At 61.9% G+C, this 10655-nt stretch overlaps 1 protein-coding gene across 2 annotated transcripts; it reads left to right on the forward strand.

Annotated features, from left to right (window-relative positions):
- Positions 1 to 53: 53 nt before the first annotated feature.
- On the forward strand, positions 54 to 9839 carry NAPRT (nicotinate phosphoribosyltransferase). 2 transcript variants are annotated; one of them, XR_008464704.1, is made up of 14 exons: positions 54 to 2298; positions 3554 to 3681; positions 3776 to 3858; positions 4059 to 4189; positions 4273 to 4388; positions 4494 to 4687; positions 5876 to 6016; positions 6175 to 6259; positions 6534 to 6614; positions 7879 to 7981; positions 8100 to 8257; positions 8531 to 8638; positions 8810 to 8958; positions 9660 to 9839. XR_008464704.1 is itself a non-coding variant. In XM_054190101.1 (13 exons), the coding sequence occupies exons 1-13, from the start codon at positions 1269 to 1271 to the stop codon at positions 8867 to 8869; spliced, it is 2418 nt and encodes an 805-aa protein (XP_054046076.1). In that variant the 5' UTR covers positions 54 to 1268; the 3' UTR covers positions 8870 to 9839. The 2 variants fall into 2 exon arrangements, 1 of the variants encoding a protein (XP_054046076.1); XM_054190101.1 differs by having other exon boundaries at positions 8810 to 9839.
- The last annotated feature ends 816 nt before the right edge of the window (positions 9840 to 10655 follow it).

Here is a 10655-nt window from a genome sequence, read left to right on the forward strand (position 1 = left end):
GGAAAAAGGCCTTGAGACAGGAGGTGACCTACGTTTCTGGGTTGGAATTGAAGGTCTGAGGGGCCTCCTGTTTGAGTAGCCCATGCTAAGAGTGGTTGCACTCACCTTTTTCCCAAGGGTAGAGGCATCAGTCAGGCTTTATTTAAAAAAAAAAAAAAAAAAAAAACCACCACAAACTGAGATAAATCACCAGGAACTGTCAGCATTGCTGGTTTGGGGCTGAATTTCCTCCCTCGTTTCCCCTGGCTGCTCTTGATATCCTTCATGGGTCGCTTCAGCCCATCATTTGGCTCATTAGGAGCTGAGGGTGGAAAGGGGAGGTGGCATCTCTGACTGTAGGCAAACGAGGTGCGTGGCAGTGCCAGAGTCCAAGGTCCAGGTGCAAAGTCCTGGGCCCCCTGTGCTTGTTGTTGGGGTGCGTGGTGCCTGGTGCTGGGGGCCTGCACCGTGTCCCCTGCGGCTGGGACTCCTTGTGTGTGGTGTGCTGTCACCCCCAGGGCCCTGCCAGCCTAGTGCTGGGAGGTGCCTGGTGGCCTGTGTCCCTCCTGTCCCTGGTGCTGGCGCTGCTGGGTCTGCAGTGTCCCATAAGCCTGGTCCCAGGTGCTGCTGCCACCAGTGCCCTGTGTCCCCCATGTGCTGCCATTCCTGGTGTCCCCTGTCCCTTACACCACCTTTCCCCATGCCCAGTGTCCTGTGTGTTCCTCTCCTGGTATGGCCCCTGTCCCCCTTAAGCCAAGTGTCCCATGTGCCCTGTGCTGCCATCCCCAGTGTCCCTAGTGCTGGGGATGCTGGGTGTCCTGTGTGCCTGGGGCTGCCTGTTGTCCCATGTACCCAGTGTCCTGCTTGCCTGGTGTCCCATGTGCTGCCATTCCCCGGTGCCTGGTGCTGGCACAGCTGGGGCTGTGTGTGCCCGGTGCTGGGTGTGCAGTGTCCCGTGTGCTGCTGTGCCCTGAGTGCTGCCATCCCTGGTGTCCTGTGTCCCCTGTGTGCTGCCATCTCCAGCACCATGTGTCCCCTGTGTACTGCCATCCCTGGTGTCCTGTGCCCTGTATCCCCTGTGTGATGCCATCCCCCATGCCATGTGTCTTCTATGTGTGCTGCCATCCTCATGCCATCTGTGTCCCATGTCCCCTGTGTGCTGCCATCCCCGGTGCCATATGTGCCTGGTGTGCAGCCATTCCTGGTGTCCGGTATCCCTCATGTGATGCCATCCCTGTGTGTCCCGTGTCCCCCGTGTGCTGCCATCCCCAGTGCCATGGGTGCCCGGTATGCAGCCATTCCTGGTGCGCTGTGTCCCCTGTGTGATGCCATTCCTGGGGTCCCATGTCCCTCGTGTGCTGCCATCCCCAGTGCCATATGTGCCCTGTGTGCTACCGCCATCCCTGGTTTCCTGTGTCCCCCGTGTGCTGCCATCCCCGGTGCCATGTGTGCCCTGTGTGCTGCCATGTCCTGGTGCCCTGTGCCCCCCATGTGATGTCCCGTGTCCCCTGTGTGCTGCTATCCCGGGTGTCCTGTGTCCCCCGGGTGCTGCCATCTCGGGTGTCCTGTGCCCTGTGTGTCCCCTGGGTGCTGCCATCCCCGGTGCCATGTGTGCCCAGTGTGCAGCCATTCCTGGTGCCCTGTGTCCCACGCGTGCTGCTATCCCTGGGGCCCTGTGTCCTCCACGTGCTGCCATCCCTGTGTGTCCTGTGTCCCCTGTGTGGCACCATCCCCAGTGTCCTGTGTCCTCTGGGTGCTGCCATCCCTGGTGTCTTGTGCCCCGTGTCCCCTGTGTGCTGCCATCCCCGGTGTCCCGTGTCCCCTGGGTGCTGCCATCGCTGGTGTCCTGTCCCCTGTGTGTCCCCCGTGTGCTGCCATCCCCGTGTGCCCCATGTCCTGCCATCCCCGCTGTCCCGTGTCCCCTGGGTGATGCCCTCCCCTGTGTCCCCCGTGTGCCGCCATCCCCCGCTGTCTCCTTGTCCCTTCTGTGCTGCCGTCTCCGGTGTCCCTGTGTCCCCCCCCATCCCGTGTCCCCGTCTGCCCCTCCTTGTCTCACCCGTGTCCCCGTCCCTCCCCCGCGGTCTCCCGTTCCCGTCCCGCCCCGCGCTCCCAGGCTGCCCCGCGGTGGGGCCATGGCGCCTCTGGCCGACCTCTACCAGCTCACCATGGCCTACGGGCACTGGCGGGCCGGCCGCCACCGCGTCCCCGCCGCCGCCGAGCTCTTCTTCCGCCGCGGGCCCTTCGGCGGGGCCCTGGCCCTGGCCGCCGGCCTGGCTGAGGGGCTGCGCGGCCTCCGCGCCTTCCGCTTCTCCGCCGCCGGTGCGTGGGGACCCGGGGAGGGGGAGAGGGACAGACCTCGGGGGGGGGGGTTTGGGGACAGGGGAACCCCTCATGGGGGCCTGCTGGGGATGGGGACAGCCCTCGGGGGGACAGGGACACCCCTTAGGGGGACCTGCAGGGGACAGGGACAGTGGGACCAGGGGTGGGGGGCACAGGGCCATCCTTCAGAGGGACCTGAGGGACAAGGGGACCCCTCAGAAGGACATGAGGGACAGGGGACCTGGGGGTGGGGGGGGAGAAGGACAGACCTCGGGGGGGGGGGTTGGGGACAGGGGAACCCCTCATGGGGGCCTGCTGGGGACAGGGACAGCCCTTGGGGGGACCTGGGTGCAGGGTGGGGGAGAACAGGGGACCTGTGGAGGGGAGAGGGACAGACCTCGGTGGGGCTTGGGGACAGGGGAACCCCTCATGGGGGCCTGCTGGGGACCGGGACAGCCCTCAGGGGGACAGGGACAAGGGGTCTGGGAGTGAGGGGGACAGGGACTTCCTTCAGGGGGACTGGGGCCAGGGAAGCCCCTCAGGGGGACTTAAGAGGGGGACAGGGACATCCCTCAGAAGGACCTGGGGCACAGGGGGACCAGGACCTGGGGGACGGGGCCTGGAGTAGGGGGAGAGGGACGGACCTTGGTGGGGCTTGGGGACAGGGACAGCCCTAGGGGGCACTTGAGGGGGACAGGAACATCCCTCAGAGGGACCTGAGGAACAGGCGGAACCCTTCAGGGGAACCTGCAGGGGACAGGGACATCCTTAAGAGGGATTTGGGAGGCGGGGGGACCTGCAGCGGGGGTGCGGGGACATCCCTCAGAGGGACCTGAGGGGCAAGGGGACCTGGCGGGAATGGGGACATCCCTCAGAGGGACCTGAAGAATAGGGGGACTCTTCAAGGGGATTTGGTGGGGACAGGAACATCTTCAGGGGAACCTGGAAGGATAGGGAAGGCTAAAGAGGGACAGGGGCACTTGGGAGGGGACATGGACATTGCTCAGAGCAACCTGGGGGACAGGGGGATGGACATGGACAGCCCTTAGGGAAACTTGGGGGGACACTCTCCAGCAGGACAGTCTTCCCATGGACAGTCCCTCAGAGGGAACGTGGGGGCCCCATGGTGTTCTCCAGTGGTTGGGGACACCCCTGCCTACCAGCTGTCACCTGCCCCGGCCATGGTGGGGGTTCCAGCCTGACTGCGGCTTGGGGGACAACCCGCCCCGGTGTCCTCTGAGCTCTGTCCCCGCAGACGTCGCCTACCTGCGCTCCGTCCTGCCCAGCACCACAGAGGACGCCTTCTTCGATTACCTGGCCACCCTGGACGCCTCGGAGGTGACAGTGTCTGCCATGCCGGAGGGCTCCATCGTCTTCGCCAGGGTGGGACACACTCAGCCCCTCCCCGGGATTTGGGGACATCAGCTCCTGTATCCCCAGGGAGGACGGGGACGTCACCGTCTGTCTGTCCCCGCAGGTCCCGTTCCTGCAGGTGAAGGGTCCGTTGCTGGTGGTGCAGCTGCTGGAGACCACGTTGCTGTGCCTGGTCAACTACGCCAGGTAGGGACACATCCTGCTCTGGTCCCCCAGGTATTGGGGACAACGTCCCTCTCTGCTGTGCCAACGCCTCTGAGTCCCGCTGTGGTCCCTGTCACGTCCCTGTGTCGAGCAAAGAGGGTCCTGGAGCTCCCCAACCCTTGGCCGTGCGCTGGCTCCACGTTCAGCCTGGCTTGGTGTCACCTGTCCTTTCCTCTCCACAGCCTGGTAGCCACCAACGCCGCCCGCTTCCGACTCCTTGCCGGTCCGGACATGAAGCTGATGGAGATTGGGCTCCGTCGCGCTCAGGGGCCAGACGGTGCCCTTTCGGCCTCCAAGTACTCCTACATCGGGGGTGAGTGCTGCCCCGCGGCGCCCCACAGCGCTGCGGCCACGCCATCACCCGTGTGTCCCCTCCTCCTCCGTCCCTCCTCGTAGGCTTCGACTACACCAGCAACATCCTGGCGGGGAAACTCTACGGCATCCCGGTGTGCGGCACCATCGCCCACTCCTTCATCATGTCCTTCACCTCGCTGGAGGAGGTGCGGCCCCGGGTGAGCATCGCCGTGGGATGGGGATGAGGATGGACCCGTCACCGCGCTCCCGGCACGGTGGAGGATGTCACGGGGGTTTGCAATGCCCGTGTCCCCCCGTGGCAGGAGCTGTCACCTCTGGCAGGAGGAGAACCAGTGGATCTGCCGGGCCTGGCTGAGCGGTGGCTGCAGAGGGTGTGCGAGCTGCTGCGGACCCCCCCGGAGAAGGCGAACCAGGGCGAGCTGGCTGCCTTCGTGTCCTACGCCGCCACCTTCCCACGGGACTTCCAGGGGCTGCTGGACACCTACTGCGTCAGGAGGTGAGGCCGCTGAGCGGGCGTTAACGATTTGAGGAACCCACAACAATTTATTGTTGTTCAGACAATTATTCTCCCTGCCCAGGAAGGGGAACTGGGAAAAAAACAAGGAAATCCGAGCTGAATGCTCGGGGACCCCTTTCCTGAGGTGGATCAATTTTTCCCCCTGGCATGGTGAAAGGTGTCACCTTGTGCTTGTGTGACCAGCCGTGTCCCATGGCGCCCCTCCCAGCTGGGTGAGTCCCAGCATCTCCTCATCCCTCCCGGGGCTTTCCCATCTCCAAAATCCCTCTCCCACCAGTGACTCCAGTCCTGGTGCTATTCCCTCCCCCTCCACGATGCAGGATGCCCTGTGTTACGGTTTGGGAAACCCACAACGATTTATTGTCATTTAGACAATTATTCTATCACTCGACGACCCCTCCCCACCTGGGAAGGGGAATCGGGGAAAAACAAGGCAACCCCAGTGTTGAAATATAAACAGATTTAATAGGATAAGACTAAATAATTAACATCAATGACACTAAAGAGCCAATATTGATCCCAATACCAGTATAAAATATACAGGGATTATACTCAGCCAGTTCTACTAGTAGGAAGCTGTGCGCTCCCACAGCAAATGCTGGACACTGCGGCTTCGGGAGGAAGGGAAGGGCTCAGGGCTCCGGCACCGGGGCAAGGAGTTCTCAGGATCACAGCCATCAAGGGAGAGAGAGAGAGAAACTCCTCAGCAAACTTCCTAATTTCTATTGAATGTGTCGTTCGTGGTGTGAAATAATCCTGGTGGCAGCTTGGGTGAAGTGCCTGGGTCTCGCCGCTCCTCATCCCTGCACCTGGTGAGCTCAAAAACACCGAGACCTTGAAACTCGTACACCAGAGCTGGCGATAAAGTAAATATTTTCACAAATTCAGACACCGGAGTCTTCTAAAAGTGCGGTTTTCCCAAGCAGTAGAAGAAAAATGAAATCCCGTGTTGCTCAAAACCAGGGCAGTGGGATAGCTTTGCCACCGTGGCAGAGGGGACGGATGCATCCCTCCTTGCTTGGTGGCCTCGAAGGAGGGACATTTCCAGCTGGCAGCGTCGCCGTGCTTCGCTGTTGCTTGCTGGATGCGGGGCTCGGACCTGGATCTGCCCTGGGTCCCTGTCCCACCAGGCAAAGGCACGTTAACCCTCTCCTTGCCCTGTCCCAGGAGCGGCTTGCCCAACTTCTGTGCGGTGGCGCTGGCCCTGCACCAGCTGGGCTACCGGGCCATCGGGGTGCGGCTGGACAGCGGGGACCTGGCCCAGCAGTCCAAGGAGATCCGCCGAGTGCTCCGAGCCTGCGGTGCTCAGTGAGTCCCCCCCACCGAGCCGTGGTCGGCTGCCACCAGTCCCCGGCTTCCCCACCTTGGGGACCTCGTCCTGCCAGGGCACCCTGAGTTGGGTGCTGCAAGCAGAGCCAGGTGTCCCACCCTGCAAACCCTGTGTCACCTCCCTCGCCCTTTGCCAGTTTCCAGGTGCCCTGGTTTGAGACCATCCCCATCGCCGTCAGCAACGACATCAGCGAGCAGAGCCTGGAGGAGTTCAGCCGGGAGGTGAGGAAGCTGCTGGTGGGGCTGGGATGTCACCTTGGCTTTCGCTGGCGCCGCTGGGGTTTGTGGGGGGTGGGGGGTGGCCATGAGCGTCACCTTGGGCTTTCTCCCTGGGTGAGAACAGAGGAGAGTTGCTGGACTTGTGGGTGGGACGGATGGACAGGAACCTTCAGGTGGAGCATCCTCTGACCTGCCCCGTGGCTCTGGTTTTGGTATGGGCTTAAAAACCAGCGGGAGGGTTGGTCTGTTGATGGCCCCGTCTTCTCTGCCACACTAGGGGAGTGAGATCAACGTGGTCGGCGTTGGGACGAACCTGGTGACGTGTCCCCTGCAGCCGTCGCTGGGCTGCGTTTACAAGGTAGGGGTGGCAGCTCTCTGCCCTGCTTGGCTCCTGGGGTGTGGGGGCGCCCTGGCTTCTCCCAGGCTTGGCACGGCTGGGGACAAGTAGGGAAGGGGACACTGCTGTGAGGTCAACTTCATCACATCACAGAATGGGTTGGGTTGGAAGGGACCTTTAAAGGCCATCGAGTCCAACCCCCCTGCCACGGCCAGGGACACCTCCCACCAGCCCAGGTTGCTCCAAGCCCCGTCCAACCTGGCCTTGAACCCCTCCAGGGATGGGGCAGCCACAGCTTCTCTGGGCAACCTGGGCTAGGAGCTCACCACCCTCAAAGCAAAGAATTTCCTCCTCAGATCTCATCTAAATATCCCTTTTCCAGTTTACAAGTGTTCCCCCTCGTCCCGTGGCTCCCCTCCCTGCTCCAGAGTCCCTCCCCAGCCTTCCTGGAGCCCCTTTAGGGACCGGAAGGGGCTGGAAGGTCTCCGCGGAGCCTTCTCTTCTCCAGGCTGAACCCCCCCAGCTCTCTCAGCCTGTCCTCCCAGCAGAGGGGCTCCAGCCCTACCGGCATCTCTGGGGCCTCCTCTGGCCCCGCTCCAACACCTCCGTGTCCTTCTGCTGTTGGTGGCCCCAGAACTGGAGGCAGCACTGCAGGGGGGTCTCCCCCAAGCGGAGCAGAGGGGTAGAATCCCCCGCCTCGCCCTGCTGCCCACGCTGCCCAGGGTGCAGGGGACTTTCTGGGCTGCCAGCGCACAGTGCCGGCTCATGGACAGCTTATCCCCCCCTCCCCAGCACCCCCAAGCCCTTCTCAGCAGGGCTGCTCTCCGTCCCTCCATCCCCAGCCTGCGCTGAGGCCGGGGGTTGCCCCTACCCAGGTGCAGGACCCTGCACTTGTCCTTGTTGACCTTCATGAGGTTCACATGGGCCCGCTTCTCCAGCCTGTCCAGGTCCCTCTGGATGACATCCCGTCCCTTGGACATGTCAGCCACACCACTCATCTTGGTGTCATCTGCAGATTTGCTGAGGGTGCACTCAATCTCACCATCTCTGTCCTCCTCCTTGGAAATAATGGTCACGAGACCACTGTAACAAGAAGCTTGCAGGCAGGATGTCCCACTTTGGGGTGATTTCAGGGTTTTTTTATGATTTATTCAGCTGGTTTGCATCAGCAGCCTCCCTAGCATGCATAGAGGACACACAGCTTGGTACAGTCTTCAGCACCAGCATGAGCTGGCGTGTGTGACAAAAATAAGGTGACCATCTCCATAACCTCCTTCTCCTACAGCTGGTGGAGGTCAACGGCTCCCCATGCCTGAAGCTCACAGAAGATGAGGAGAAGATGACGATCCCAGGGAGTAAGACCATCTATCGGCTCTATGATGCTGCTGGTGAGTTGGGATGCTCTTGCCCTGGTGCTGCCCCGTTGACGTGTGTTCCCCTCCTGCTCCATAACCCTGTCCCCAGTATCCCGTGCACCCGCTGGCTCCTAACCTGGCACCCCTGCAGGTCACCCCTTCATGGACCTCATGGCCCTGGAGGAGGAGCCCTCGCCCAGTGTGGGGCAGGAGCTGGCAGTCCGTGTCCTGGGACGACTTGGTGAGACCAGTAAGGTCGTACCCACCACCGTGGAGCCCCTCCATCGCACGTACTTCAGAGATGGCCAGGTCAGGGCTGGCTCTGCCTTCTGGTGCTGGGGTGTCCTCCCCAACGTTGGGTGAAGGACCAAGTTGGGTGGTCATGTCTTGGCAGTAACGGCATAATCAAAGGATTAAACCCCAGCATTTCCTTGTGTCCGAGATGTCCCCTGTCTCAACAACCCAGGTGCCACCCTGGACACAGTGGCATCAGAGTCCAGCTTGGAGCTGGCTCACTGGGTGGGATTGGGGTTGGGTGGCCGGCTCCCAACACAGACATGGTCACCCATCTCCATCCCACAGGTGTGTGAGCCTCTGCCCAGCCTGCCGGAGGTGAGGAGCCACGCACAGGCGTCCCTCAACCTGCTCAGCCCCGCTCACCGCCGGCTCCACCAGCCACAGCCCTACCCGGTACGTCCGCCATGTGCTGTCACCATCGGGTGACACACCTGGGAACCCTGCCTGGCCTCAGTGGCCCAGGCAAAGCCCACCACAGAGCTGCAGCGGTGGGTGGATACAGGACACGGGGCTGCGGTCCCCTCGGGGACTCTTGCTCATTGTCCCCTCTTGCTCTTGTGCCAGGTGGCTGTGTCGGAGAGGCTGCACGGCCTCCTCACCGAGCTGCGGCAGGCCAGCCAGTGACGGCGTCCCCGCTTGTCCCCCGCGCTCCCCACACCGGGCACAGCCCCCGCCTGGGACCAGCTCTTCCTCTGCGCTCTTTTGAAGACCAGGTGACTAATTGGGAATCAATGGTTCTAATGACATTGCGGCTGCGTGGTGCTGATCTGAGGACCCTGCAGGAACTGGAAATGCTCCCCGGGGTCCCAGTAGCAAAGCCAGGCACAGAGGGACGGGGCAGGCGGAGCTGGGAGGCAGCTGTTCCCACATCCTCTGGAAGTGACGGTCCTTCCCTGCCTTCCTTGGTGGCCCTGCCAGCCCTGCATCTTCTGCTGTGGCAGTGCTGCCCACCTCAGTGGCCCTCCCAAACTCTGTGCCTTCTGCTGTGGCAGCTCTGCCCGCCTCGGTGGCCCTGCCAGCCCTGTGCCTTCTGCTGTGGCAGCTCTGCCCGCCTCGGTGGCCTTGCCAGCCCTGTGCCTTCTGCTGTGGCAGCTCTGCCCGCCTCGGTGGCCTGCCAGCCCTGTGCCTTCTGCTGTGGCAGCTCTGCCCAGCGTGGTGGCCCTGCCAGCCCTATGTCTCCTGCTGTGGCAGCTCTGCCCACCTTGGTGGCCCTGCCAGCCCTGCACCTTCTGTGGTGGCAGCCCATGCTGAAGCTCCTCAGTGGCACTAGAGACCAAGACTTGAGTGCACAAGAGGGAGTCCTACCATGGGAAGGGCCAGCTCGTCCCCCAACCCCCAGGCCATCCATGGCAGATGCACTTTGCCCTCCCTCTTCTAGGCTTTGGCTCTGTGGCCACGTTTCATCTCTTTCCAGTTTGTACCCAGTCCCTGGGCCGTGGAGCCCAGCTCCAGGTTGATGCTGGTTCCAGGTTGACCCCGGCTCCAGGTTGACGCCTGCCCTCTCTAACCTGATGTTCCTAGAGGAAGCGTGGCTCTAATCCCCGCAATGAACTGTGTCCTAAGCAAAAAATGAAATAAAGGCCTTTACCCACTATGGCTACGGCCACACGGTGTGGCTGCTCTGGTCCTTCAAAACACTCGTTGCCTTGAGCTTGAACGTTTAATTCCATGTCCTTCACTTCATGGTTTATGACTGAATAAAGCTGGAATAAAAAACAAGCACGGACCCACGAAAGCACCTGGGGGTGGTCCCAGGAGGTGACTCACAGCCTCATTTCATGGCATCCTGTGACTCTTAATTCCAGTGAAAAGCCTTTTGTAGCTCCACTGGGGGCAGGTCTCGTGGCCAGGCAGGGAGTGAAGGCTTTATGAAAACAGGGTTAAGAAAAGTTGTTGGGTAGAATGGAAAAAAAACAAAACCAAACCTGTGCAGGCTGAGTCTTCTCTAAGACCTGTGTATTTTCTCTCATCCTGCCCAAATCTGTAACAGGGAGATACTAAATCCTTTCTGCAGAGCTTGTAAAAATGTACGGACCCAGAATGCAGCCCAGAAACCACCCCCGCATCCCGAGCTGCATCCCCAGCAGCGTGGGCGGGGGGGGGGGATTCTGCCCCTCTGCTCTGGGGAGGCCCCCCTGCAGTGCTGGGGCCACCAACAGCAGAAGGACACGGAGCTGTCAGAGTGGGGCCAGAGGAGGCCCCGGAGATGCCGGGAGGGCTGGAGCCCCTCTGCTGGGAGGACAGGCTGAGAGAGCTGGGGGGGTTCAGCCTGGAGAAGAGAAGGCTCCGGGGAGACCTTCCAGCCCCTTCCAGTCCCTAAAGGGGCTCCGGGAAAGCTGGGGAGGGACTCTGGAGCGGGGAGGGGAGCCATGGGACAAGGGGGAACGGTTTGAAACTGAAAGAGGGGAGA

Source organism: Rissa tridactyla, chromosome 2, assembly GCF_028500815.1.
Source record: "Rissa tridactyla isolate bRisTri1 chromosome 2, bRisTri1.patW.cur.20221130, whole genome shotgun sequence".
NCBI classification, from domain to species: Eukaryota; Metazoa; Chordata; class Aves; order Charadriiformes; family Laridae; genus Rissa; species Rissa tridactyla.